This window comes from Cucumis sativus, chromosome 3 (genome assembly GCF_000004075.3).
Source record: "Cucumis sativus cultivar 9930 chromosome 3, Cucumber_9930_V3, whole genome shotgun sequence".
NCBI classification, from domain to species: Eukaryota; Viridiplantae; Streptophyta; class Magnoliopsida; order Cucurbitales; family Cucurbitaceae; genus Cucumis; species Cucumis sativus.
The window spans coordinates 35731167-35758817 of NC_026657.2; the positions used below are offsets into that span (position 1 = coordinate 35731167).

The 27651-nt window shown below is 30.4% G+C and overlaps 4 protein-coding genes across 4 annotated transcripts; 1 reads left to right on the forward strand and 3 right to left on the reverse strand.

Moving 5' to 3' along the window:
• Positions 1 to 2145: 2145 nt before the first annotated feature.
• On the forward strand, positions 2146 to 4876 carry LOC101212090 (mediator of RNA polymerase II transcription subunit 9). The gene is made up of 6 exons (XM_011654050.2): positions 2146 to 2848; positions 2943 to 3005; positions 3096 to 3176; positions 3620 to 3678; positions 3770 to 3852; positions 4544 to 4876. Exons 1-5 carry the CDS (start codon positions 2315 to 2317, stop codon positions 3825 to 3827), a joined length of 795 nt encoding a protein of 264 aa, XP_011652352.2. The 5' UTR covers positions 2146 to 2314; the 3' UTR covers positions 3828 to 3852; positions 4544 to 4876.
• Positions 4877 to 4989: 113 nt separating this feature from the next.
• On the reverse strand, positions 4990 to 7484 carry LOC101212334 (putative pentatricopeptide repeat-containing protein At1g17630). The gene has a single exon (XM_004146803.3). The coding sequence runs from the start codon at positions 7319 to 7321 to the stop codon at positions 5204 to 5206; it is 2118 nt and encodes a 705-aa protein (XP_004146851.1). The 5' UTR covers positions 7322 to 7484; the 3' UTR covers positions 4990 to 5203.
• A 6557-nt stretch (positions 7485 to 14041) lies between these two features.
• LOC101205214 (NDR1/HIN1-like protein 13) lies at positions 14042 to 15071 on the reverse strand. Its single transcript, XM_004146773.3, has one exon. It carries the CDS (start codon positions 14971 to 14973, stop codon positions 14194 to 14196), a length of 780 nt encoding a protein of 259 aa, XP_004146821.1. The 5' UTR covers positions 14974 to 15071; the 3' UTR covers positions 14042 to 14193.
• Positions 15072 to 20130: 5059 nt separating this feature from the next.
• LOC101205454 (protein HOTHEAD) lies at positions 20131 to 26647 on the reverse strand. The gene is made up of 6 exons (XM_004146774.3): positions 26444 to 26647; positions 25975 to 26356; positions 23026 to 23336; positions 22126 to 22511; positions 21194 to 21762; positions 20131 to 21041 (listed from the first exon to the last, which is right to left on the reverse strand). Exons 1-6 carry the CDS (start codon positions 26526 to 26528, stop codon positions 20987 to 20989), a joined length of 1788 nt encoding a protein of 595 aa, XP_004146822.1. The 5' UTR covers positions 26529 to 26647; the 3' UTR covers positions 20131 to 20986.
• Positions 26648 to 27651: the final 1004 nt, after the last annotated feature.

The following is a 27651-nucleotide window of genomic DNA, read 5'->3' on the forward strand; positions in this document are numbered from 1 at the left end:
TCTTAGTTCTTACATGAAAATTTTCTTTATTCTTATTTTTATTTTAAAAAATTATATAAAAAGAACTCTCTTTCCCCATTTTTCATAATTTTTTTTGAACTTATTTTCTCTCGAGCTCTCTTGTCATTTCTTATAATTTTTAGTCGCTCTTGAACAAACAATCTGCCATTTTGGAAGGTGTTTATATTTTTTTATTAGTAATTGTTATGGATAATCCTCTTAGGTTTTAATGTTCTTTTGGTGAAATGTTTAAACCTTAAGTGTATAATTCAAAATCAATCATATAATTGTTCTAAGTGATTTACACTTGTTTAAAATGTGTATATATATATATATATATTTTTTTTTTTTTTGATGAGACAGACGTATCAACTTTTCTTATTTAAAAAAGAAAAACCTTCTTCCATCTTTAGCATCCTACTAACTTTCATTGGCAAAGTGATAACTATAAACCACCTTTCTAACTCTCCAATGGTTGTGACGGCCATACACCAACTTGTGACTCAAATTTTTTTTTTTTTTTAATCTATCTTCTTCTCCGTGTTTTGCCACGACGAGCTCCACCTCACACTAATCTCATTGGATTAAGGTATTTTAAATTTGAACATTGAGAGATGTGAACAAGTTGTTTGCAATATTAAAAAATAACTAATGAAACTACTCGAACATGTTATAAAATCACTATATATAAATCACAATAAAACAAATATAGAATTGATTTGAGATTGAACATTTAAAGTTTGGAAGTTACAAGATAGTTGTGAGGTACAAAAATAGTAGTTAAAAACTTTCTAAAACATAGGTAAAATCACCCTCAGTCACATAAAACAAGTATAATGATTGATTTGAGATTGAACATTTAAAGTAAGGAAGTTGCGAGATGTCTATAGGATATTTGCAAAATGAAAAAGAAAAAACTAACAGCTTTCTAAATATGTATTAAACAACCCTAAATCACTTAAAACAATTATAAAATTGATTTTGGACTATACATTTAAGCTTTGAACGTTTCACCAAGAGAACATTAAAAACTAATAGAATTATTATCTATAACAACAATAATAAAAATGGACATTTTTTAAAAATAGCAAATAAATTAAAATATCTATAAGCTATATTAAAATTTTAGATTCTATTCATGATAGTCTTCTATCACTATAACATACATATCAATTACTATAAGTGATATAATTTGATATAGATTATAAATATTTTGTAAAATTTACTATTTTTGAAAATTGTCCTAATATAAAAACATAAACACTTTCTAAAATACTCATAGTTTTTTTTAACGACTAACCATTCTAAAAAATGAGAAAAGAAATTAGAGAAACATGGAAAATTGGAGTTTTTTTAAAAATATATTTAGGGAAAAAGAAGAATTGTCATCATAGATTCTGTTTACGCCATAAGCAATTTCTACCAGAGATATAAATTCACACCATTGAATGATTACGCTTATCGTGTCAGGTGTCAATACCATATTCGAAAGTTTGATAAAGCAATTCAAAATTTGATGAGAATAAACAACAGTTGTGTGAGATTTTTTTATGACATTCCTATAGAGAAGTGGACTCAAGCACATGACGGAGGATTTCGGTACGGGTGGATGTCGATGAACCTATCAGAGTGCATGAATGAAGTCCTCAAAGGAGCTCGAGCATTGCCGATAAATGCTTTAGCTCAAATTACATTCTTCAAATGTGTGAATTACTTCGAAAAAAGGAGAGAAAATAAGAGATGCATTGAAACATCGAGATAAATACACTGGGTATGGATTTTTCAACTTTATTGAGAGATGGAGATCAGAGACGCATACATTTCACATGTCGGTTGGAGAGTGCACGATTACGTTGCAAGATGTGGAAGTTTTGGTGGGATTACCTGTTGATGGTGAGCTCGTTACCGGTTAGAGTCATGATGATTGGTTGCATCTTTGGTAAGTGTTAATCAACAAAATATTAAATACACATGATGGAGGGATGGATCTGTTGTATAAAAAAAGATATTACTTTGAAATAAAATTTGGAGGAAAATTAAGAAAAAATGAAAGAAAGGGAAGTGTTGAAGAATATAAAAGAGAAAAAGAGAATAATAAAAGTTATATTTTGGTAATTAGTTTTAAATTTAGAGCTTCAGCTCTCCATTTATCTCAAAACTCTTCTTTTAAAATCTTTAATGCCTTAGAAATAGAATGTATCCTTTTTGTTTTTCTTTTTTGGCAATTTAAATTTTCAAATCCCAAACAATCTCGCGAACCCTAATTTCTAAAATTCCGAAATACGAAGAAGAAGAAAGCAAATAAATCAGCAATATGGATTTCCCTGGAGGAGGAAACTGGAGTATGATCCCCAACATCCCTAATCTCACCAATTCCTCTAATCTTTCACAAGAATCCATCTTTCTCCAACAGCAACAATTTTCTCTTCAACATCAGCAGCAGCAGCAGCAGCAGCAACAGCAGCAGCAGCAAGCATTTCACCACCAACAACAGCAATTTCAGCCCCAAATCCAACCCCAACAGCAATTCCAGCAGCAACAGCTCTCCCCTCAATTTCAACAGCAACAACCCTCCCCTCAAATCCAGCCCCAACAACAACCCTCCCCTCAATTTCAACAGCAATTGCAAACCCAACATTTCCCCCAGCAGCAGCAGCAGCAGCAGCAGCAGCAACAGCAATATCATTTTCAACAACAACAGCAGCAGCAGCGGCTTCTTCAACAGCAACAGCAGCAACAACAGCAACAGCAACAGCAGCAGCAACAACAGCAACAGCAACAGCAACAGCAGCAGCAGCAGCAATATCATCAGCACCAATCTCTAGCTTCCCATTTTCATCTACTTCATGTAATGCGTTCAAACCCCCCACATCATTATCAGTGTTCTCTGTGGTACTATATTTTGTGTTTGTTGACATTCTTCGATGTTTTGTGTGTTGTAGCTTGTGGAGAAATTAGCGGATGCAATCGAGAACGGAACTAGAGATCAGCAATCTGATGCATTGGTAGCAATTTTGATTGTTTTTAAAAAAAAATCCTTAAGATTAATTAAAATCTTGTTTGCTCTGATAATTTGTTCTTGTAACGTTTGGAAGGTTAATGATCTAAATAACCACTTTGAGAAGTGCCGGCAGCTGTTGAACTCAATATCTGGATCACTCAGCTCGAAAGCTATGGTATATTGGAACTCTTTTTTCTTTTTCCTGTCTGCTCAGGTTCTTGAGTGTTCTTCTTGTGTTTGACATAACCGATCCACCATTGCAGATGCGATTTATCAAATTTTCTGAAGTATAGATTTACAAGTGTTAAAATTTTTCTTTGTTAGTGTCTAAATGTTGGTGATGATGGTTTCTAAGACAAAAGGTTTTAGTAGAGCATAGTACAATACTCATATATAGAGAGATGAAGTAGCATCTCATTTGTAACCCGTTAACCCTTTACTACAAGTGCAAACCATTAAACCTTTGGACTGCTTTTGTGAAGGCTGAGGCTCACCAGGACTTCAAGAAATGTCCTATTTCCTTCCGACTTTTGTTTTATTGGTTTGTGGTGAACGATATGTTTTCTTGTGGAAAAATGAGGTAAGGATATTGTTTTTTTTTTTTTTTTTGGGTTGCAGACAGTAGAGGGGCAGAAGAAAAAGCTAGAAGAACATGAGCAGTTGTTAAGTCATCGAAGGTACGGTGATATAATGCCATTTTTTGCCTCTGGTTCTCATTAAATTGTCTCATTCATCAATGTGTATATTAATGGTTCTCTATTCAAATAGGGAATTGATTGGGAAATATAAGAACTCTGTTGAAGAGCTTGTCAAGGGCGAGCCCTAGCTATTTTGCTCCCATTCTGCATTAGGTATACTTCTAAATACGTTGCCTATTTCTTTTGTGTATGTCGCAATTGTCGGAACTTCTTTTTAGCTTTCTTTTTTCTTTCTCATTGCCATCATTTTCCTAAAAGTTTGTAACTTCTGTGGCTGGATTTGAAATGTGGTTTTCCGCGAACAAACACTAAAACTTAGATGATTGTCCAAATTTTCTGTTGAGCACTGCATATACCAGATTTTGTGCATTCCCAACATTATACATTCTTATGTTCTGTTGGAAAAGGGGGTCCTTTGCTTATAATCACAATCATCTTAGCCCGTATTTGGGGATTAGGGTTGCCCTTCACTTCTCCTCCCTCATTTTGTATGGATGCCAGTATTTCTTTGTTGCAAGTATTTCTTTGTCTAAAAGGGGGTTCAAACTCTCCTACTATTAATCATTCAACATTCTCTGTATTGATCAATTATCTATTGCTCTTAGATATCTTAGGTTTTACTTTTAATTGCTGCATATAGTTCTTAGAGGTTTTCCTTGATAAGTCGAACGCTTGTATTTTGTTGGAGTTGACCTCTGGTTTTGAAAATCTCCAATCAATTGAACGCCATGTGTGCTGTTTACACATTTGAATTGAAACTTTCCTATACCTGTACTATACATATTTTTTCTATTCTTTTTCACAAATTTGTTCTACCTGACTTATCTATTCTACATCATTTCAGGCATGGCTAGCATCATGTTCCCATTTTCAAGTGATGTCAAAATTACTTTTCACCGATTCGCACAACTCCATGGAGAGATTCTTATACCTAATCTGCTTGCCCATGCATTTCCTAACCATAATGATGTTGAATGGAACCCTTTCTGTACTTCAGTGCTATGGGGCACCACTTTTTCTGGAAATTCATTTACCTCTCGTTTAACTTGTACAGTTATTCCAACAGCTTACACTTTTAACTCCTTTTTTTGCGACAATATGTGGTTTGAAAATATTGAACATCTAACTTCATTTTTTTTTTTAATACAAGTACAATACTTGTTGAGTAGAGTGAGAATTTATAGTTCTTAATTATGTTGATTTTGGTGATATGCATAAATTTTGGCGCCTGAATATTGGTTAATAGAGACTAATTACGAATGAAAATGTAGGACCAAGTGAAACCCAAAATGCAGATAATTTTCCCACTCACATGCTATTAACATTATTGGTAAATCTTTGCACCGACCAAATTCACAAAAGACCACCATTTCTGTTCTATCAATCTATATAATCGGGTCCTTCCCCCTTCTATTTCTTTGATCTTCACATCAGGTCAGGGATAAACCACAACGAAGAGCTTCACACATGAAGAGTCTTTTGGTATAAGAATTCAGTTATGTTCTTAAACATTCAATTCAATAATAGGGTCATCAATTTCATAATTTTCTATCTGAAAAGCCAAATCATGAAGAATTTCATCTACTTTCTCTAAACCTTCTGAAATTGTGTATCCTGCTTTGAACATATAAACCTTCTTCTTCACCTCAATCCAGCTCCACCCCGGAACTTTCTTTAAGCCCTTAGCCCTAGCTGAGATCCTCACCCTTGCAGAATCCTCCCATCTACAGCTTGCAGCAAAAATATTCGACAGCAACATATGACTTCCAGTTATCTTGGAATTCAGATTGGAAATTTTCGCTGCAGCTTCTTCTGCAAGATCTGTATCTTTGTGCATTCTGCAAGAGTTGAGAAGAGAACTCCAGATATAAGCGTTGGGTTCCATTGGCATGCCCTTGATTATGTTACTTGCTTCCTCCACAAGTCCAGCACGACCAAGAAGATCGACCATGCACGCATAGTGCTCTATCTCAGGTTCAATCTTGAAGTTCTGTCGCATCTGAGAAAAAAGCCAATGGCCTTCGGCAACAAGACCGGCATGACTACAGGCAGACAGAGCAGCAATAAAAGTAACACCATCTGGTCTATATCCTGATTTAATCATATGATTAAAAGTTGCAAGAGCATCTTTACCAAGTCCATGCGTTCCATATCCTGCAATCATTGAATTCCATGAGATTGAATCTCGATTTTCAAGTTTTTCAAACACCATAAATCCTGGCTTGAAACTTCCACATTTTGTATACATGTTAATCAATCCATTTCCAACCAATACGTTATCATCCATCCGAGCTCTAATGACATGACCATGCATTTCCCTACCAAGATTAAGAGCTGCTAGCATAGCACAAATTGATAAAACACTAGCTATCGTCACTGAGTTTGCCTTTACATTTGCAAGCTGCATTTTACGAAAAACTTCCAAAGATTCTTCTCCTAGTCCCTTGGAAGCAAATCCACAAATGATTGCACTCCAAGTTATAACATTTGGTTTCATCTCTGGATAGGCTTCCATTTTCTCCAGCTGAGAGAGCAATTCCAAAGCTTTGTCATATACTCCAGATTCAGCAAAGGAGGATATAAGAGCGTTCCAACTCACAAGATTTTTCACTTTCATCTCATGAAATAACTTCTCTGCATCTCCTACCCCTCCTCCTTTTCCATATAAGGTTATAAGTGCATTCTTAGCAAACAAGTAATCATTGAAACCTCCCTTGACCATATATCCATGAATCATCTGACCGCTGTTCAATGTAGCTAAATCAGCACAAACAGATAACACCACAGCAAGCATTTCAGCAGTGGGACCAACACCTTTCATCCTCATCTTGCAAAACAATACCATAGTTTCTTCAAGATGACCACACCGAGCATGGCTCGACAGCAATGAAGTCCAAGTTACTGGGTTTGGCTCAACCCCCTCCAACTCCATTTGATGAAACATCCTAGAAGCACCATTAACATCGTAATTATAGGCATAACCAGAAACCATAGTGTTCCAAGAAACTACACTTTTGATGCGCATTTTATCAAACACTTTCCTGGCGTCATCCATTCGTTCAAGCTTCGCATACATCCCAATCAATTCATTCCCCACATGCAAATGATTTTGGAACCCAAATTGCACAACATGACAATGTAGATTTTTGCACATGTTAAAAGCACCCAAATTAGAAGAAGCCCTCAAAAGCAGAGGAAAAGTAAACCCATCCCCCAAAACTCCATAATTTCTCATTTTCCCATACAGTTGAAGCGCTTCTATGCAATACCCATGATATACATTGGCTCTTATAATCGAATTCCATAACAAGAAGTTGGAATAACATTCAAATGGCGCAGAACCAAACACTTTTCGGGCATCAGAAACAAGCCCATAACGGGAATAGATGGACACAAGCCGGGCGGAGACGAACGCTGAACAATAGGCACCGGTGACAACGGTGGCGGAATGAACTTGTTTGCTATGCTGAATGCCGTTGCATTGCCGAAGAAGATGATCGAAGAAATCGGGAAGGTCTTCATCATAAGTGATTGAGGAAAATTGGGAGTGGAAATTGATTGATAATGGAGGAAAACAAAAGGAAACTGATTTGAATCGCTGATAAGAAGAAGCACAGAGCATGAATTGAGTTCGAGGGTTTAGGGTTTTGAAACCCACAAACTTGATATTGGCGCGAATTTATAAGACACCAACAGTTCGCAATTGGGACGACATTGCTAAAAATTTGGTTCTTAGAAAAAACGAAACGACGAGTCGGATGAACGAACATGTCAAAGTAGATAGTTTTATAACACAATTCATATATAGCTCTTTCTTTTTAATCAAACCACAATCACATGAAGTTTTAAAAGTGGTTGGTTACTTTCAAGTTGAATTTAATGTTCGATGAATGTTAGATGATTGCTTCCGGATCGATGTATGTGTGTTGTTTTATTGTTCATTTCATCGAGTTACACCATTTGAGGAAAAGTCAATCTTCCACATTATATATTTGCATGCAATTGCTTTCCTCAACTAGCTACATCCAGATGCACCATTTTCTTTCTTTTTCGAGCTAGAGGAGTTGTCACATTTGCAATCAAATTACAATAGCTCGTTTTGTCATAATTGATCCTTAGTAACATGAATAGAAATCAACATATATAATATATATTTAAGTCGTTTGAGATAGTTTGAAAATAGTAAACCCAATCGATCGTCAATCTCTATGAATTAGAAAACTTTTACAACTTATAGCAAACTTTATCTCATTGATATACTGATAGAAGACTATCTGTGATAGAATCTAAAATTTTGCAATAATGCTCCTTAAATAAACACGTTGAATAGAATAAAGTTCTTGAGTTAAAGGTATGAGAATGACACTTCGTCCTCAATAATCATGTATGCATTACCCAATTTATACGGGTAAAAAAAATTGTAATCTTTTTAGATTAATAATTGAGTTATTTTTGTTTATGTGTGTTTGGATTGACTAAAATTTTTTAATTTTTATTTAAACTTTTTGGTAAAAGTTGTTTAAAATGAGTCCACAAACAATTTATTTATTTCTTTTTAAACTGACTTTTTGTTAAAAAAATATATATTTACGTCAAAATGTGCATTCAAACATCTCTACTAAGTGAACACTTCTTTAGCACTCTCATCGTTTCTGTTTCATTGATGATAAAGAAGTTCAATACAAGAATAAAAAATCAAAGCAAAAAGTCTAGAGTTACGCCCAAACAAGAAAAACCACAGACGAATTTATACAAAAGCGTGAAGGTTTAAAGCTATGGAGCTAGGATTATAGTTGATAAATAGTAAGAGGACGAATGTCTTAGAATGACTTATTTTTTAAATTAAATATTTGAGAATATATTCGTAAAACACAACCTAAGTTATTGAGTTTTGTTATTGGAAACCCTTTCATTTAAAACTATATATACAAATAGATATATGAACAAGTAAACAAATCTTTTTCCTCTTGCTTTTATGATAATCGTATATATTAGAGTAGATAAAGTATGCTAATTTAAAGTTATCGAGTTACAACTACTAGAAAAAATAATGTTTTTTAATCACGTTTTTTTAAGTTTAAGTCTCATTGTTCTTGACGTCTTAAGAAAAAATACATTGAAAGATTCCATGTCAAGAATGAGCTAAATCCTCGTTTGAGATTATATGTTATAACTCTTGACTAACTATTTAAAAAACTCATCATGAACTAAACCCTCATTCTTTGTAAATACTAGAAGGAATGGGAGGACGTTAAAATAAGTCTTTCATGAACAAAAGAAAATTAACTTTTTCTTTCTTTCTCATAACATGATTTACTTTTGTTGATTTTATTTCCAGTGTAGTATACAAAAGTTGAGTTTAATACTAAAAATCCCAACAGAAACTTGATTTTTATAAAAGCAATATCTGAGATCACTATGGAAAAAAACCTTTAAAACCATGGATTTTATTTAATCTAAAGTTCTTATCAAGCATAGACATAAATACACCTATATCAATATTGAGGGGATCAGATTGAAACTCAATTTTTGTATAATGTCATATTCTTCTTCTTCTTCTTCTTCTTCTTCTTTTTCTTTTCAAAATAGAAAATAATAAAAGAGAGATCTGATGCATGTGATCCAAAAAACAATGCTAATGATGTATGCCATTTTGATTTTTGTAGTTACAATATGCTTTTTAATTTCCAATTGAAACCCCCCCATGTGCCATTTTCTTTTTTATAATGGAATTTGAGAAATTAAAATAATAACTTGGTAGAAGAACTTAATGGTAGATCAGCTACAAAAATATAGCTACTGCTTTTTATTTTATTTAACACCAATGAATGATTATGGAAATTTATCTTGAGAAATTATTTGAATTTTAATACTAGTTTTCTTTAGAAGATTATAGAATTAATCAGTACTACATTAAGCAATAAAATATTTTAATAATTGTCAAATTTTATATGATAATTAAAAGCTTGCTGTAAATTATGTAAGTACTTTTTTTTAATGAATAATTAATTATGTAAGTAGTTAATATTACAAATTAGGTAGAAAAATGTTAATTCACTCTTAAATTTAGTGATTTAATTTTCAAGTCTGTATTTAATAGAAAAAATCTAATATGTGTTCTATCATATATATTTAATATTTTTAAAATTTAACAAATCATATATATTACAAAAGATACTATAGCTAGCTCCTAAAAATAAATATTAAAATTTTATATTTTTGTTCAATAAATTTATTGTTTTTTAAAAAAATGTAGAATAAATGAGCCCAAAAATAAAAGTATACAAAATTTACCACATAAAATTAAAAAATAAAATTGATTAGATATGTGATGATCTATAATTAATATAGCTGAGTCCAACATGTTATTTGATCACTTCAACTCTATATTTATCAAATTCTTTTGGTTACTCATTAAAAAATATGTGATTGACTGAAATTATTAAATGGTTGTAAATTATGAGAGTGCTTAATGTACATTTTTCAAATCTAATGTCAAAACATTTTTTTAGTTTCATTCAACTATCATCATATCATCATATATAAGGTTAGGTTAAGGTGTTGAGCTTGAACTAGATTTTTTAGAAAAAGTATTTAATTACATAAAAAGTAGCCTTATAATCAACTATGATTACAATATTGTGATAATGGTTTTGATAGTAATCTTCGTGCATACTTGATCTAAGGTTTATTTTTAGCACATAATATTTGATAATTCAAAGGTCAAATAACTAAAATTATACGTTAAAATATAAATTTTTTTTAATCTTTAGTTTATTCAATTTTAATCATACAATTTAAATTGTTTGATTTGAGTTCTTATAATTTGAATAGATGTTGAAGCATTTTTTCTTTTTATGATTGTTCATTTCAAAATAATTGTTACCTAATACTTTTACCATATGTTCTTTGACATATTATGTCATTATTTAATCGATTTTTATTAAAGGTTACAAAGACTGATTTGATTTGAATGAAAGCTAAAATGATGTTTTAATCAAAATTATAATAGCTTTTGAATCCTCTTTGATCATATTAAGCCCTTGTAATTTAAATTTTTATTTCGAAAATTTGGGTTATGTTGTAAAATGAGGCACAACGAGAACACGAGTATAAAAAAAAAATATTATAAAAAATTCCATTATTTCCAATTTATTTGAAATTTTCACTATTTCTAAGAATTTTCACAATCTGCAATTTGACAAATATAAAGTGGATTACATGATGACTAAGAGTTCTATATCTTGAAGACACATGACAATGTAATTGAAATGTGGAGAAAATGACATATGACAATGAACACCAAACATGATATGAAAAATTGATAGTTTACTAAAAAAAATCATAATAAAACAAATAAATTTAATTATAAATAAAATAAGCTTATAAACTTAATTTTTAAAGACTAAATATTTAAAATTAAATAGTTATTAATAGAAACTTTTATTTCTTTTATAGTTTTTGAAAATTGTATTTTTTTCTTATAAAGTCTATAACATCTATAGCTTTTTTTCTCCTTAAATTAGTATTGTTAGCCAGATTTAGAAAACAAAAACTTTATTTTTTTTCAAATTTTGATTTAGCTTTTCAAAACAATCACAGAAGTAGATAACAAACCCAAATAAATAATAGGGTGAAAGTATTGTTTATAAGTATATTAAAAAACCAAAATCTAGAAAATAAAAGGTTATATAGCACCATCTAAACCAATCTTGTGCTATTTAGTTTTAACTTTTAAAGTTATTTGACATTATTTAAGCATATTGATTATTTTTAAATTTTAGAATGCTCATCATAGTCCAAAGTTCAAAATTTTATTTAAATCATTTTTAAATTTTAAAAACCAAATATACATGCATCTATTTTAAGATTTCAAATTAAATTTATAAAACTCGTAAAAAAATGAAATATATGGTTTAAAATAGTGAATGGATGCTATAATAAAACGTATCAAATTCTCTATAATTCATTTAAATATTTTTACTATATTTTGTAAATAATTTTTTTCTTTTTTTTATTTATTTATAAAATTTCTCTAGACAAAATGATAAGATATAAAAGTTTTAGTTTCTTCTTCTTTTTTTAGTTCGATAAAAATAAAGGATAAAAACTTCAACAAAAAAGTATGTCTAAATATTAGATGCAAATGGCATAGTATACTTAAACAAGTGACCTCCACCAAATTATTCATGTGTTCTATGTAAACATACATCAATTTTTAATATTAATTGTCACATGTTGATTCATAATCACTTCATTTGTTGTTTATGTGTCTAAAGCCTATCCAATATTAACCGACCATATAATCTATCACCTACTTGTCCTCTTTACCTATAAATAAAAATCTTCAGTAAATCTGGTAAAAACAGACGACATTGGTGAAATTTTAAAATAATTAAAAATATGGAAAAATAGCATTTTTCAAAAATATATATATATACTTCTTTTAAGTTAGTGAGAAGGGTCTCTTATGTGAAGAAAACCATTAAAATGTGTATGTAAGATAGTATTACCCCGAAGCTCCCCTTAAACAAATATTTCCCTACAAATGGAATTCTTTTCTAAATATATATATAATAAAAAATTCTCTATTCTCTTTTGAAACATTAATAAATAGAATAAAAGAAATGTTGATTGAATATCATTTTGGTAAATTACATGTAGAATTCTAATTTTAGATTCTCAATAAAATCTAGAGTCCTGCAATTAGCTTAGTGTTCTTGATTTGTTGAGTGTAGGAATTTACAAGGTGGTTGAACACTTTTCTCTTTTCTCGTTTTGCAAATATGACAACAACAAAAAAAACAAGTCTAACCCAACTGATGCACCTAATACATTTGATATACACTTGATACACATCTCAATATATTTTATACACATATCTATATACATAAATGTTGAAAATGACAAATAATTAAATGTTTTTAAGTTAATGACAATTATGTAAATATGTCTATTTGTCATTTGGGTAAATAAAGCAATTTGACATCTTCTTAAATAAATTGATCTTTATTAACTTTAGGCGAAAAAAACGTTAATCTTTTCGGCATGAATTTTGGAAAAGTATTTAAAAACTCTTTTTCTTTCATGATAATTATTGTTATCATCTAACAAATTTCCATAAAATTAAGTCTTACAGCAAAAGTCTAATTTGATATTTTAATTATAATAATATATGTTGTTATTTGTGGTACCACGAGCTCTGGTAAAAGTATGGATTTAGACAGTGAACTTTAAGAAATTTTTAAATTTGTAATAATTTAACGTAAGCTTTGAAATCTGTAGAATTTTAGTTATAATGTATGAGTAAACTTAATGTATATAATATAAAGATTAAATGAGGGTTACAAATGATAAAAAGTATATATAAATTGTAGATAAATATTTATTAAAGTAAATATAAATGTGAACATATTATATAATATATATTGGTGTGTATGGGGATGTTAGGGAGTGGGACCAAATAGGAGAAAGGAGAACCACAATAATTGAAACATGGAAATAAAAGGAAAGTAAAGTAAATGAAAGTCCTTGTATGCCTCCACCGACACATCTCTCTTTCTTCAAAAATATATAGAGTATTTTCTTCTCTAACACAAAACTTATGTGATATATATTTGTGGATACAGCTCATACACAACAAATTAAAATCAAAACCATTTAATTAATTTCATTACACAACAAATTTTAGATTATGACTCTTTTTTTAACATTTGGTTTGTGTCCATCCCGGACCCCCCCACAAGTCCACTCTATCTATCTTTCAACTTTCATTATTATTTCAAACCTATTCTCTCATTTTAATCACAAACTATACATATATTTTTGAGTTGTAAAAATTATACATTTCTCAACAGTGGGATGAAATGAAAATAATTCCTTAAACATCTCTCCATCATCACATGGCCAATCCCTTAGTATGTCCATTTTCTCTCTCCAAAATTCCATTTTAATATATAAATAAATAAATAACAGCTAGCCTTGCCTTACACACGTTCTTTACACCAAAGAATAATTAAGTCGTAAAGCCAGCCAATTTAATTCTCTATTTTTCAACAACTACGTAACATATCACCTAATTATCATTTCTTTTATTCTAAACCTTTCTTTCTTTTTCTTTTTTTAACTAATTCATTTCATTCAATTTACTATATTATCTCCAACTCTACAACTTACATCCAATCCAAATAATTCCAATATTTATATATATAAAAGGAAAATCAAATTCTTACCCACAATTCAATTTTTCAATCATCAAACTTAATTCCATTTACAAAAAATATTCTAAATATTTAAATAAAAAAAATGTTACCAAAGTTTAAGAGAAAAAAAAAAAGGTATATAATCAGAGATGACGAAAATTAAATTTCCGGAAAAGAAAATACAAAAAAAAAAAAGTAATAATAATAATAAAATAAAACCGGAGACCTTTTTTTTCTTTTCTTTTCTTCTTCTTCTTCTTCCTCGTGTTCTTGATGTTCTTCCATTGTTCTTTTAGATCGTCCATTTCCAGATCTTTATTCTAAGATCAACCTTACATTTTGCACCGGAAGTTGAGGCGGTCGCCGGAGATTTACCGGTTGGAACGTTTACGGAAATTCCATCACATGTAACTCTAATTCCGATTTTAGGGGTTTTAAGTGCTCCCATCTTCAGTTTCACCTTCGTATCGAGTTGAATCTGTAACGGCAAACCTTTCTTGCTTTTCATACTACTCTTCAAGGTGCTTTCCGATGAACTATCCAGTTGCTGCCCTTTACTGATAACCGAGGTTTTCAGTAGCGTCGTGTTCTTTGTTTCGTGCACGAATCCAGGCAATACTCCATCTCCGATATCTATTTCGTTTGAGAATATTGAAATCGAGACTGGATTGTAAGTGAACACGAGCTTTTTGTTAGGGTTTCTAGTGGAAACGTTGAGATCGAACTTCGAATTCAGGAGTGAAGAGGAAGTGATGTTGAACTGAGAGAGTTTCACGGCGGAGACGGAGAAGGAAGGTCGGTGAGGGCGGTAGATTAGGTAAACGACGGCGGAAGCAATGGCGAGGAGGAAGATTAGGAGGATGATAGTAAGGGATAACCAAAGGCAAACAGAGCAGCAGCAACTACGGCTGTGACGACGGCGGTGGTGTGGTTGAGGACGGTAGGCAGGGCGAGAGGCACCGTAGAGTTGAGACTTGGTGGCGGGAAATGGAGCGGTCTTGGGAGGGGCCGGAGGAGCGCCGTTGGAGGCAGCGGCAGCGGCGGCGGCGTTGGGATGGACTCTGTCCGTCATTGGGGGAGGAGGAGAAGGGAATTTTGGAAATGACTTTTTTTTTTTTTTTCCTTTTAATTTATTTGAGTGAAATGAGAAAATGGGAATTTAAAGAAAGAAAGGGGTTTTTAAAAAAAGGGGAAGTTTGTGCGCCTTTTTAACAAATTTTAGAGAGAGAAAGACTTAGGGGGCTCATTGTAATTTGCAGGAAACAAAGGGGTTTATTTGAAAATCTGAGAATAAAATTCTTTCTTTCATATTTATCAAATCTATGTTTAACTTTATTTATTAAATATATTTTTAAATAAATAAACCACCTTTCAAAAGTTCTATTTTGTCCAATTAATTTCAACTTAATTGGGCATACCTTTATTATTGTTCTTGTAATTATTACTATTTTGTAAAATATTAATGTTGGCCGAAGTTTTATTTATTTCCTCAACTTTTCTCATTACTACATGCATTTGTCTATTCATTGTTTTCTAATATTATAATAAAAAATTATAACAAATACCAAAATAAACTAAAAAATTTTAGTAATGGACCCAAAAATCAATATGTATTAGTAATAGATAATGATAAATAGTGATATTTTGTTATATTATTTTCAATAATTTAACTTAGGAGTATGTAACGTTTTATTAAAGTCAATTTTTTAAATGTTCAAATTGATCTCGATTATTGAAAAGTAACTCTTTAAAATATTATTTAAAAGTTTTTAATTTGATTTTTCTGAAATTGGCACTAATTTTTGGATGGACTATCATTTTTAAAATTTTCAATCAAAGGCAATTTAAAAATTATGAAAGTAATTTGTTTAAATAGAGAAAATAATAATAGTAATAGCTTTGGTTTTGGTTTTGTTTTTAGTAAGAAGTAAGTTTTGATGGAGTGATTTTTGTTAAAAGGTTGCTGTCGGCTTACAAATTCAACCTTTCCCTCATCCAATTATTCCCTTCCCAACTTCTCCCCTCTTCTTTTTTGTATTTTTAGGTTTAATTAAAAGAAATTACATTTCAACCTTTTTCTTTTTTTAGAAAAAATTCACTTTGTATCGTTCACAATTTACATAATATTTAAACCTACTAACCTTTTTAAAGATATATAATAAAAATTAATCTTTTTATTATTAACTAAACTAATTATATATACATTATCTATTGGATTTAATAAAGAAATGAAGAAAAAAAAGGAATAGCATTTTTTAAAATGAAAAATAATAAATAGTGTTAAATTTCTCAAATTGAATATTATTAAATATCATGGTAGCAGTTTTCTTTTTGTCTTTTTTATTTAATTTCTCGTTCTTCCTTTTTTCTTATCATTATTATTAGAAAACTTTTAAGACAGTAGATTTTACAGCCTACACCAAATTTTGATAGTCACTCACTATAGCGATTGAAGATTATCAGTGATATAATTCAAAATTTTAAACTTATAAATATTTTAATTTATTTTGCTATTTTTAAAAATATCTGTTATTATTATTAGAAATATTTGTAACAAAAATAGGTTTGATATTATTATTCTTTCTTTATTTTTCATTTTAAAATCCTAATTTAAAAGTTGAAGTTTTCCTTTCTTGAGAAGGATTGAAATTTATGACGTCATTATTTAGTATTGTTTTTATATTTATCAGTAGAAATTATAAAAATAAAACTATATATATTTGTTCTTTTAGTAGAAAATGTATAGGAAGTTATTTTTCCCTAATTTTTCTTTATATAAATCTTGTAAAGTTTCATAAAAGGATTCAATTATGAGCCAAAGATGGTTAATAATGATATGACTATGCTTCTCAAAGTTTAAAAAGTTACTAAAATAATTTGATGGGTGTGATTTGTATACATTCAATTTAATCCAAAATTTAGTTTCAATTTAATCTCTCTAATCTAGATTTAGATTTAGTTTCTCTTTTAATTTCAATTTAAAAGTTCAACAATCCGGGGTTCAATTTCTTCACCTCCAATTTATATTAAAAAAATAAATTAATTAACTCCTATAATAATTAGTCAAATATATGACATAACCTATTAATTAAATAGGTAATTGAGTGACTAAATCAAACCATGTAGCATTGATACTACATTAAAATTTGTTACACGAAACCAAACTAGTTGAAATTATAAGTATTAAATTGAAATTATATAAAGTAAATTGAAATTAATAGAGAGCATATTAGTCATTTAACATAAAAGTTGAAATCTAGAAAAAAGAGAAAGAAAAAAAAAGGATAAATATGATGAGAGGGTGAGAGTTGGATTTAAGTATTGGAAACCCATAGAGAAAGTGAGAGTCAACCATCCATTGATGGTTCCACCTCACCTCCTCGCCCCTTGTGTTTTGGTGTTCACTTATAACAACTCAATTTTCAAATATATCCCTTTCAATTTAACCTATAAGTTGATAATTTCTCTCTTTTGTTTATCTTTACAATAAAACTAAATGTGTTGTTGTAATGCATTTTCTTTTGATTCATGTTCAAATATATAATTAAAGTTTTCTTATTATTCAATTATGGTTTTTTTAATTTTAAATCTTATTTGATAATTCTTACACAAACGTTGAGACAATTGTTTTAAATATTTATATATAACTGATAGAATAAAAGTTGATGAGAATGTAATATGAAAGAGATGGAGGGTAAGATTAAAATATAACTTCACATGTAGTGATTATGAAATAATAAATTTTATATATCCAATGGTAATTGTAAAAAGTTAACTTTTGGTTTGACTTGGTCAAGTGGGAATTAGGTTCCCCTTCTCTATCCTTCTTTTGCTTTATATAATTCACTTCAACCTCCATTTGTCATCAAGTGAATTAGGTCATACTCAATTGTATAATCACACATATATTTTAACTTTTCTCCTTCCCTTTTTTTCTTCTTTTTTAAAGCTATAATTGTTTATGACTATTTGATTGAGTTGACTCACTTTTTCAATTGCAACTCCTACACTAATAAATGGGGCTGGAATTCAATGTTTTTGTTTTTAATACTTAACAATTGGTCCATTTGTATTTCCAATGGAGTATCTCCCAGTTTTAACTAAATTCTAATTAATGTAATTGATTCTTCAACCTCAATCACTCAATTACACATCCAAATGGTTACATAAGTCTTAAGTATTGATTTTTGTTTTAAATTGTAAGAGATTTTTGTTTCAAGAGTAGTTTTAAAATGCAAAATTGAAAAATATAGAGATATTTTGAATGATTTAAGGGAGAAAATTGAAGGTATTAATTAGAATATAAAAAATAAAAAGTGATATTTGAGATTGAGAAATGTCAAAGAGAGGAGACCTAGAATTGCCTGTTTGGGTGTTTGTTTCTTTATTTCTTATCTGTCTCCCAATCATTGATATTTATTATTTTTAATTAATTTCTCAAATAATTCATACAACTTTCTTTCTTTCTTAAATATCAATTTTCATATTATTTCCTTTCTTTTTTTTTTTCTTTTTTTTTGTAACATTTAGCAATAATTCAATTCAACATTTCCGTTATATATTCATACCAACCACTTTCTGCGGATCTAAACAAATTAATTAAACTTATGTTTATTTCTTCCTAAGGTCAATAGCTAATTTTGAATATTCAAATAATATGTATAACATGCTAACATAAATTACATTTTCATTTTTCTCCTAATAAAATTCAACTTGGAATTTTATTATTGGCTAACTTAATTTCAATAAGAGAGAGAAAAAAAAGATACATTTAAGAATTTCTATATTATTCGTGAGTGTTCGCGCTATAGTTTTTTGTTCACGTTGACACAAACAATAACTATTTAACTCTATTATATATGTGATTTTAATGATATATGAGGTTCGAGATCAAACCTCATTCTCAAGGTTGATAATAAAAGCCATTTAGCTATATTCTCATGTTATATAATATACACTATAAGAAAAAGGGTATTTTCTCAATGCCTAAAACCGTTAACAAAATAGTTTAAAATGTGTTAGAGTCATATTAAATCTTACATAGGTGATTATCATTGCTTAAACACATTAGACATTCCCTTTATATATTTTATTAACAAAAAACAAATCAATTTTAACCATAGATTTGTCAAAATGTTTCAATTGAAACTCCAAACTTTTAATTTCATCAATTGTACGATTGTGGAGGTGCATAACATTAAAACTTAAACAAATGAATATGTTGCGATTTTAATTATGTAATAAGCGCTATCATGCTAAGTTTCATTGAAATAAATGGTACGTGGCTATTCATATAAAGTTGTATTGTTTCATGAATGAACATATCTTTTTGAAAATAACGAGTTTGAAGAAAAGACACAAGTATTCAAATACTTACAAATAATTTATAAATACCTCTATTTTTCAAATTGTTTTTTAGAACTTTTTACCATAATGATTTTCTCTCATAAACATTTCTCTCTCTTGTAAACTTTGTTTAAGTTTGGTTTATTTCTATAAAGTATGGTTTGTTAGATAGTGTGGATGAGGTGTTGCTTACATGAAAAAGTTAATCTTTTCTACTTTGAAAGACAAATACTCATAAAATTCAAGCACTAGAATGAGTAAAATTGTCTTAAAGAGATAACATAAATTCATTAAGTTCATACTATATTCGGTATACCAAGTTCTATATTTTCTAACTTTTATTATGATATTATTTCTATAACAAGTAATAAGATTTTTATGCATCGGATGAATTATCGAATTAAAATGAAATTGTTAAATTTTAGGGAAAATAATATTTTTTTTTATTGAAATTTAGGAAATTGTCAAGTTGTTTCCCACCAAAATCGATGAAATTAAAAGTTCAGAATCCAAATTAATGTTTTCCCTTATTGTTATTTATATTCATCCTTATAAGTTGGCTGGTCTGTTGGAAAAAAATTCAAACCTTAAATTAGAGTTGGGCATGTGATAGACAAAAAAAATTGAGCCTAAACACTGAATCAAGGGTCGCAGTTGTTGATATCGGTTTGTAAACAACATTTAAAAAAAAATTAAATACGGTAAATCAATCAACTTTCGTGGTCAAGATCAATTTAAACATTTACCAAACTGATCATAGTTAGTTCGATAGTGATTTGATTTGAAAAGTGACTCTCACCCACCAATGCTCACACTCAACACAAATCCAAATAATTCCAACACAGGAAAATTTTGAAGATAGTACCTTAAAAAATGATTCATCTTTCCAAGAAAAAGTGACCTATTTTGATGTGAATATTAGTGCAAGTACATTGTTTTTGACATAGCTTACAAAAAGTACATTAAAACAAGTAAAAGATAATGGAATTCCAACCCAATGAGACAGAGATGGAGGATTTTGCATCCCAACCTAACCTGGACCAGATATGCTTTACATTTGTAGGCAAAATAGGCATGGGGAAAGTTGTAAGAAACTGAACGAGCTTTTGTTTTCTTCTGTGTGGCATTTGTCTCTTTTAATTGTCTTCTCTAGAACCACTTTTCGTTCCAAAATCACTACTCTTTTTATATTACATGCCCAATTTCCCCTCAGATCAAAACAGTATCTTTCCTATTTTAGTCTTATCAACAAAACCCTTTTCCCATTGTTCCACTAAGCCTCCAAAATAGTCCCCTCTTTGTCTCTTTCCATTTGCCTCGCTTTTTATACACCTCAACGGTCTTTCACCAAATCTTCTAAAATAATATATGTGTGTGTCTGCTTTGTGATACGATAGTGGATGAGATTTATCTAGATGGGATGAATCTTTCTACCCCACAATTCGTTTAAGGAAATGGGTACAAAGAATGGTAAATTGGTTCAAACATGCAATGGTCCTAGAAGTTAAAGGATTTGAAAGAAGAAATAAAAATGATGATATAGCTAGAAGCAGGCCTGGAATGTTTAGAAGTTCATATGGGATAAAACTTTATATGCATTGCCCAGACCAAGCAAGCCAAAATCCTACAGTTTAACTACTTAGATAGATAGGAGGAAGAGATGACATAATTACATTTTCACAACCAAACCTGGAAACATGCCCATTGCGATAGCTACCATGCCAGAGCTCGGATATACCCTATATACCAGCTGTCTTTCCCAGTCTATCCTTCAAAATCTTCAGCCCCATATACCTGCAGCATAAGATCATCCCAGAATAAAGCAAATTAAAATTCCAAAATTCATAGTGTATATATAACTTTGGTTCTTATAAATTTTTGTTGAAACCAATGGAAAATTATACTCTAAATTTCGAATGAGCTCATGAACTGATTTTTATCCTTACCTTCCCATCATCATGACGGTGGCTTGAGGATTGGTTCCAGGAGATTCATCAAAGGTTGATCCATCAACGACACGGAGACGCGAAACACCGAGAACCTTGAGATCAGGGCTCACTACCTTGCCGACATGGCACCCTCCATGGTAATGCCAAATTGTGATAACTGTGTCTCTGCAGAACTGCTCTAAAGACTTGGTGTCATTGGTATGCTTAGGAATGAGATTGACATTTGCCTTCACAGTTGCATTAAGTAACTTCTCAATAGTTTCCCCAGTATTTTTTGTGTACTCTCTGAAGTGTTTTGACTGCACAACTTTTGCTGCCGTGCGAATGCCATCAATGCACCGGTGAAGGTCGTATGGGTGATTGAAGTAGTTGAAGGTCACAGATGGGTTGTCGTCAACATTGGTGTTAGCCAACGTAAGTTGCCCTGTCGATAGAGGATTGGCAATCTTTTCAAGAATGAAACCGCCCTGGAATGCCTCCTGCGGTAAATCACGCTTCCTTGTGATGTAAGCTTGGACGGCCTCCCAGGTTCTTTGCTTTGGGGGAATGGTAGATAGTTGCCCGATCTGGTTACATAACAAATGCAGATGATCATACACCCAATACAAATCAGTAGCTAACTTTCTGATTAAGTAATTCTAGAGTCCATGGCAAATATATCATTGATTTCATGACTTAAATAGCTTGTTTCATGTGTCTACCAAGACTATGGTTTGAAAAAATTACAATATTTTCATTTATTTCTCTGAGTTCCTTATGCTTTTGACATTGTGTTCTTTTAAATATGTGACAAATCATGGCTGTTAACACTCATAGATAATTTACATGTCAATATATGAATGTTTCGTTCAATGACTAGAAAATAAAAACTCCTTTGTATCATAAATGATGAAATCAGAAATCTAATGCTTATAAGAAAGGTAGCTTACTTCAGCTGACATCATCCCGTGATTGCATCGAATGCTATCTGAAGACTGCCCAAAACCGCTGCTAGATTCAATGTAAACACCAAACTTTGTAATCCCAACGGTCTGTATAAGAGATTTCTTGATAGGCTTGTTGGTGGGAACAAAGACAGTGTTCATAGGGTTATCAGCCATTCCTTTCCCAACAAACTCATTATCAAGCACTACAGATATGTTCAACTTTTCAAGGTCTGCTCTTGGCCCAATGCCACTCAGCAGCAACATTTGAGGTGACCCAAGTGCTCCGGAAGATAAGATAACCTCACTCTGCCTCCTATTTCTTAGAACTGCTTGATGTCTATTCCCATTTTCATCCTTAAAGATTACTCCCACTGCCTTTGGTTGCTTCCCTGCAAAAGTCATTTCCAGAATTAAACCAAGACTACATAGTTCCTTTCTAGTTCAATCAATCTCTACAACTTTCAGTTTCAGCATTATGTAGTTCTTATAAATGAAAATATTTCTAAGAAATTCGATCAGTTAAAGTTGACTGCAAGCATCTATTAGACCTCAAATGGAAAGTTCGAAAAGCTACAACTTATAAGTTCTATAGAAAATTTATGGGCTTGTTTGGGCCCATTACTTCAAAGTGGTTGTATAGCTAGCACACTCTATGTTTGGGATTCCAATTGGCAACTATAATAGTTGACATTTCATTGTTACTATTTCAAATTCTTTTTCATTACGGAGTTTACTATTTCTTACTCATTTTCTTTGTCAAACCATATAACTCAACGTCTCAACCAATTAATTCAAAGTAAATGAGAGCAAAAGCAGTTAAGATTGGAAACATAGAATTCCCATTGAAGTACATTGTAATAGGAATTTTGAGAAAGAGTTTGTGTGCAGGGTGACTCAACATACCTGTAGTATCAAATACAATGTTCTGGACAGTGGCATAAACCAAGACGGTGAGCTTGTGGGGGTCGGCGGTGGCCAAAAGTTCAGCAGCAGTGTGACGGCGGCCGAAGCGGTCGAAGATGGTGCCGCCAAATTTGGTGCCGTAAAGATGATCGTAGGTGAAGCCATTGAAAGGGGAGATGCCAACATCCAAAAGACTGTCTCTGAAAGCTGTCTGCCATGGGGAGAGCTTAGGCCGATGAACAATCTGCTTCTCTACCCATGGGTATGATTGATTAACAAGTTTCGCATCCCAACCCACTTTCTCTATGAACCTGAAACCACACCATTGTTACCGTTTGCCATTGCTTCGTTCAAGAATACCCATTTTGTAGATTTATTCAAAAGCTGAATTAATAAAATTCATGAATCAAAATAGATTTGAATTAGAAGCCATCAACCATTTTCAAATCTAAAATTCATTCACTTAAAAATGTACTTCACCCCTACTTGAATCATTTTTCATAAAACTATACTTATTGCAAAATAGGATGCAATCAAATCATTTAAAAAGTATATATTGATAAACCCAAGGTTTAAATTAATAAACATATTAATCTACACTTCGAATCAACCATTGAAGGAGGGCATGTCTTATGTATCATTTGAGCAATGCTCAATGAACGTTTTTAAGGGATGAATTAAAAAGAAAAAATAGTGGAGTTTTTGGAAAAACATTAGAGATAAAAGGAGTTGTTCTTAAACAAATTACATAAATTAAAGCATTTTCCACTTTTTTTTTTCTTCAAATTTTTTAGAGGAGAGAAACCAAGTTTTCTCTTTTTAAATTTGTTTTAATTCCTTCTATTTTTACTTTTTTTTCTTTGTAATTATTTCCAAAACACATAAATAATTGATTGTTTATTTTAGTTATTAAATTATTTTTATTTAAATTCTTGTTGTAAAAAATGATTTAAAATACATTTCAATTAATAACTCGTTTTTAAATTAAACATGTATTCTAAATTAATTGTAACTAAAACAAAGAAAGTGGCTTCTCTCTCCTATGAACAATTTTTTTTTATTAATGGTTCTGATAGATGAATATTAATCTAATATATATATGTATATACGTAAAAAGTATAATTGAATAATTTTATGTGTGGTAAGTTCATAATACACAAATGGCCTCACCTAACTCTCTTTTATGACCTAACTATTATAGACAATATTAAATTGGAGAGAGAGAGAGAGACACTGCCCATTTAATTTAATTAATACATTAAGAAGGGGGAGGTTGAAATTCTTAAATGTTTTGAATTTATTGTACTATATATCATATTCTAATTAATGTGTGACCTTCTCCTCACAATTATTCTTTTTTTTCTTTTCTTTTAATCTTTTGTCAAAATTTCAATTAACTATTCTTCTATTTAAATCTTGTGTCCCCTTAATTGTTTCCTCTAAATAGCAATGTAATCTTATTTTTCCAAATATAACCTATAAGCCCATTATCATAATACAAACTTTTCTCTTTTTCATCTCTAAACTAATTGATTTATCATTTACGTTTTAAAATTTACAATTCAGTCTATTATAAAAAATTTGTCTCACATATCTAATAAGCCCTTCTATATTCTTACGTTTTTCATCTTTTTTTTTTTTTTTTTTGCTATTAACCTAAAAATGGTAAATCAACATTTTTTATTATCTCTTTAAAATGTATCTAATTTAAATATAATCTAAATAATAAGCATGTTAACAACTGTGTAAATACAACACTTATAATATTTTGTAAAATTGAAACAAAAATCGATATTTTAGATAGACATTCACATTTTAATTTAAACTATAAATCCTATACCCTAAGATCCTAAGCAGTATATTTTTGTAAAATAAAATGTTGACATTTTAAACGTTAGACGAGACTAAATCTCCTCTTTAATAAAAGGGTTAATTATAAATGGACGTAATATGATTCCTTGAATAGTTTCTTTTTATTTCTTTTGTTAATTATAATTAACTATTTATTTAGGCTCTAATGATCATTAGATGATGGAATAAACGTAAAAGATTTAACTATCTCAAGTCTAACTAAAGGTTTGCAGTAAGTTTAGTGACAATAATGATGGGTCCACTTTGTTTATTATAATCTTATTGATCATTCAACAATAATAACCAAACAAAAGAAATCCATACATAATTCAACACTAACAGATTCATTAAAGAAGTTCACAAAAATTAAAGATGAATTATGGATATTAAATGATCTAAACCTAACTTAAGCAGTTAAAATTAGAAAGGAATTTAAAGATAACGTTAATCTAAACTTAATTTAAGTAGTGGTCAAAATAAACATAAGAGATATATATCGTTGTTGTTGTCCTAAGGAAAAATAGACTACACAAAATTTACTACTTATTAGGTATGATGTGAACACCTATTATATTTAACAAGTTACCCACTTAGCCACACAAATATATATGTACATATTTAATGCATCACAAACACATAAGTTTTAGTACTTTTTTTTTAATGTGTATGCTTATTTATTTTATATACACCAACAACCAAAACAAAATAACACTTCAAACCTACACACAAATTTCAAATTTAACTTTTTCTCAGGATAATTGAAAAAATGATTCAAGTCACTTTCTATCAGGTTTAAAATCACTTAAAACCAATTTGTTATTCGCAAATGATTACAAATACGACAAAAGTGATTTTAACTGTTTAATACTCATTTTGAAACTTGTTGATCGAGTTTTTTTTTTATCAAAATGATATAAAATAAAGAAAAATTATTTTAAGTGACAAAACTATCGAACATATTTACAAATACAACAAAACATCAAAGTCTATCTATGATAGAGTACGATAGTCACAAATAAACACACGTAGAATGATGTTTTGTTGTATTTTACTAGTTCGGAAATCTTTTTTTTTTTTTTTGTAAGGGTGTGGTTTTACCTTGAGCTTGCTCTTGTGTAGAAACCAGCATTGATACAAGTGCCACCACCCAAAACCCTAGCCCTAGCATTGAGAACTCCATCAGTAGAAATGAAGGCTTGGGAAGCTGAAGTTGGTGAAAGATCTGCCAAAGCTATATGAAAGTTACTCAAGAATGACACATTTGAATTAGCAAAAGGGACTCCTCCTCTTTCTAGTAATAACACATTGAACTTCTTAGACAACGTGGCTGCCAATGGACACCCTGCTGTTCCTCCCCCTACAATTATATAGTCGTAGACATTCTCCCCGTGCCCCGACGAGTACGTCGACGATGACAAAGATGAGAATGAACTCGCCCGTTTGATAAATGGGTATCGGAATTCTGAATATGATCTCGCCCCTACGAATCCAAAATGTGACATTAATAAGTAAAGCCTCTTGTTTTTCAAGGGCAAAAAAGAAAATAGCAGCTATATATATATGTTACCTTGAGAAGAATGTGAAAGGAGAATGAAAGAGAGGCAAAGAAGGAGAAAGGGAATATTGAGTCTGTGTGTACCAACAAAAGCCATTGGGGAAGGAAGAGGAAAAACAGAGAGTTTTTTCTTTTTATATTATATATAATTTTTATGGCAGAAAAGTTAGGCTTTGGTCTCTTCAAAGCAATATATGTGGTTGCCTCTAGTTGGCCATGTCTATATATACAAAACTAAATAAACTCTTCCTTCGAATCCCAACTTGATTTCTTGTGGCAAAAAAGATTGCCACGTTGGATTAGGGCTACTTAGCCTTTTTAACCTAAATAATATTTGTCATAAATAACTCCAAAATGGTGGTTTACACTGCCAATTTTTTAACTTGGGGTAAACAATTCAACTTCTCTGCTACACATTATTAAAATTTGCATATTTATTCATTATTTTTTTATTTATCCAAAAATTTCAATTACAAAACTTTCTATTTTGCACGTTCATGGAGTAAACTCATATTTTTTTACTTCTCCACTTTTCATATTTATTTGAGTAACTCAATCTTTTATTCATTTTCTCTACTATTGACATTTATAGAAGAACTATATATCTTTACTAACTCCACTCATAGTGAGTTAAACTACCCAAAATGAAGAAATAGTTTAGCATTTTGGCATGATAATTAAAATCTTATCCACTCAATTATATTTAGATTAACAAATTTAGTATTATTACAATAAAGGCTTAGAGTACTACAAATGTGTCCTCTTGCATAGCCAATTTGAGAATCCTCTGCTTTAACAATGTTTGAAGTTAAGTACTTTTTACCATTTTATAGACCAATTGTGTGATTCGAATTTCACAAGTTTTTCTTCTCTCCTTATTGTGCAAGAAAATTATTAATAATAATTGTCAACCACAAACTTCTTTTTTCTTTTACCACTTTAATTTCTTTCATCATTTAATTACCCTAAAACCTTAATTACTTTTTTTATCTTCTTTCCAGATCCAATCTTTTCCTTTTTCCCTTTTTTCCTTTTTGGCATATATACAGAACTAGAAAAGCTTTTTATTTCTGTTTTTAGATGAAAGTGATGTTGCCAAAAAAAAAGGTAATAGGCCATGATGATCAAACACGAGAAACTCATCCATTGAGAGAATGCTTTCCTCAACAACATAGTTTTATTGAAATGAACAATCAAATGTTACCTCCAAACCCTCTTTT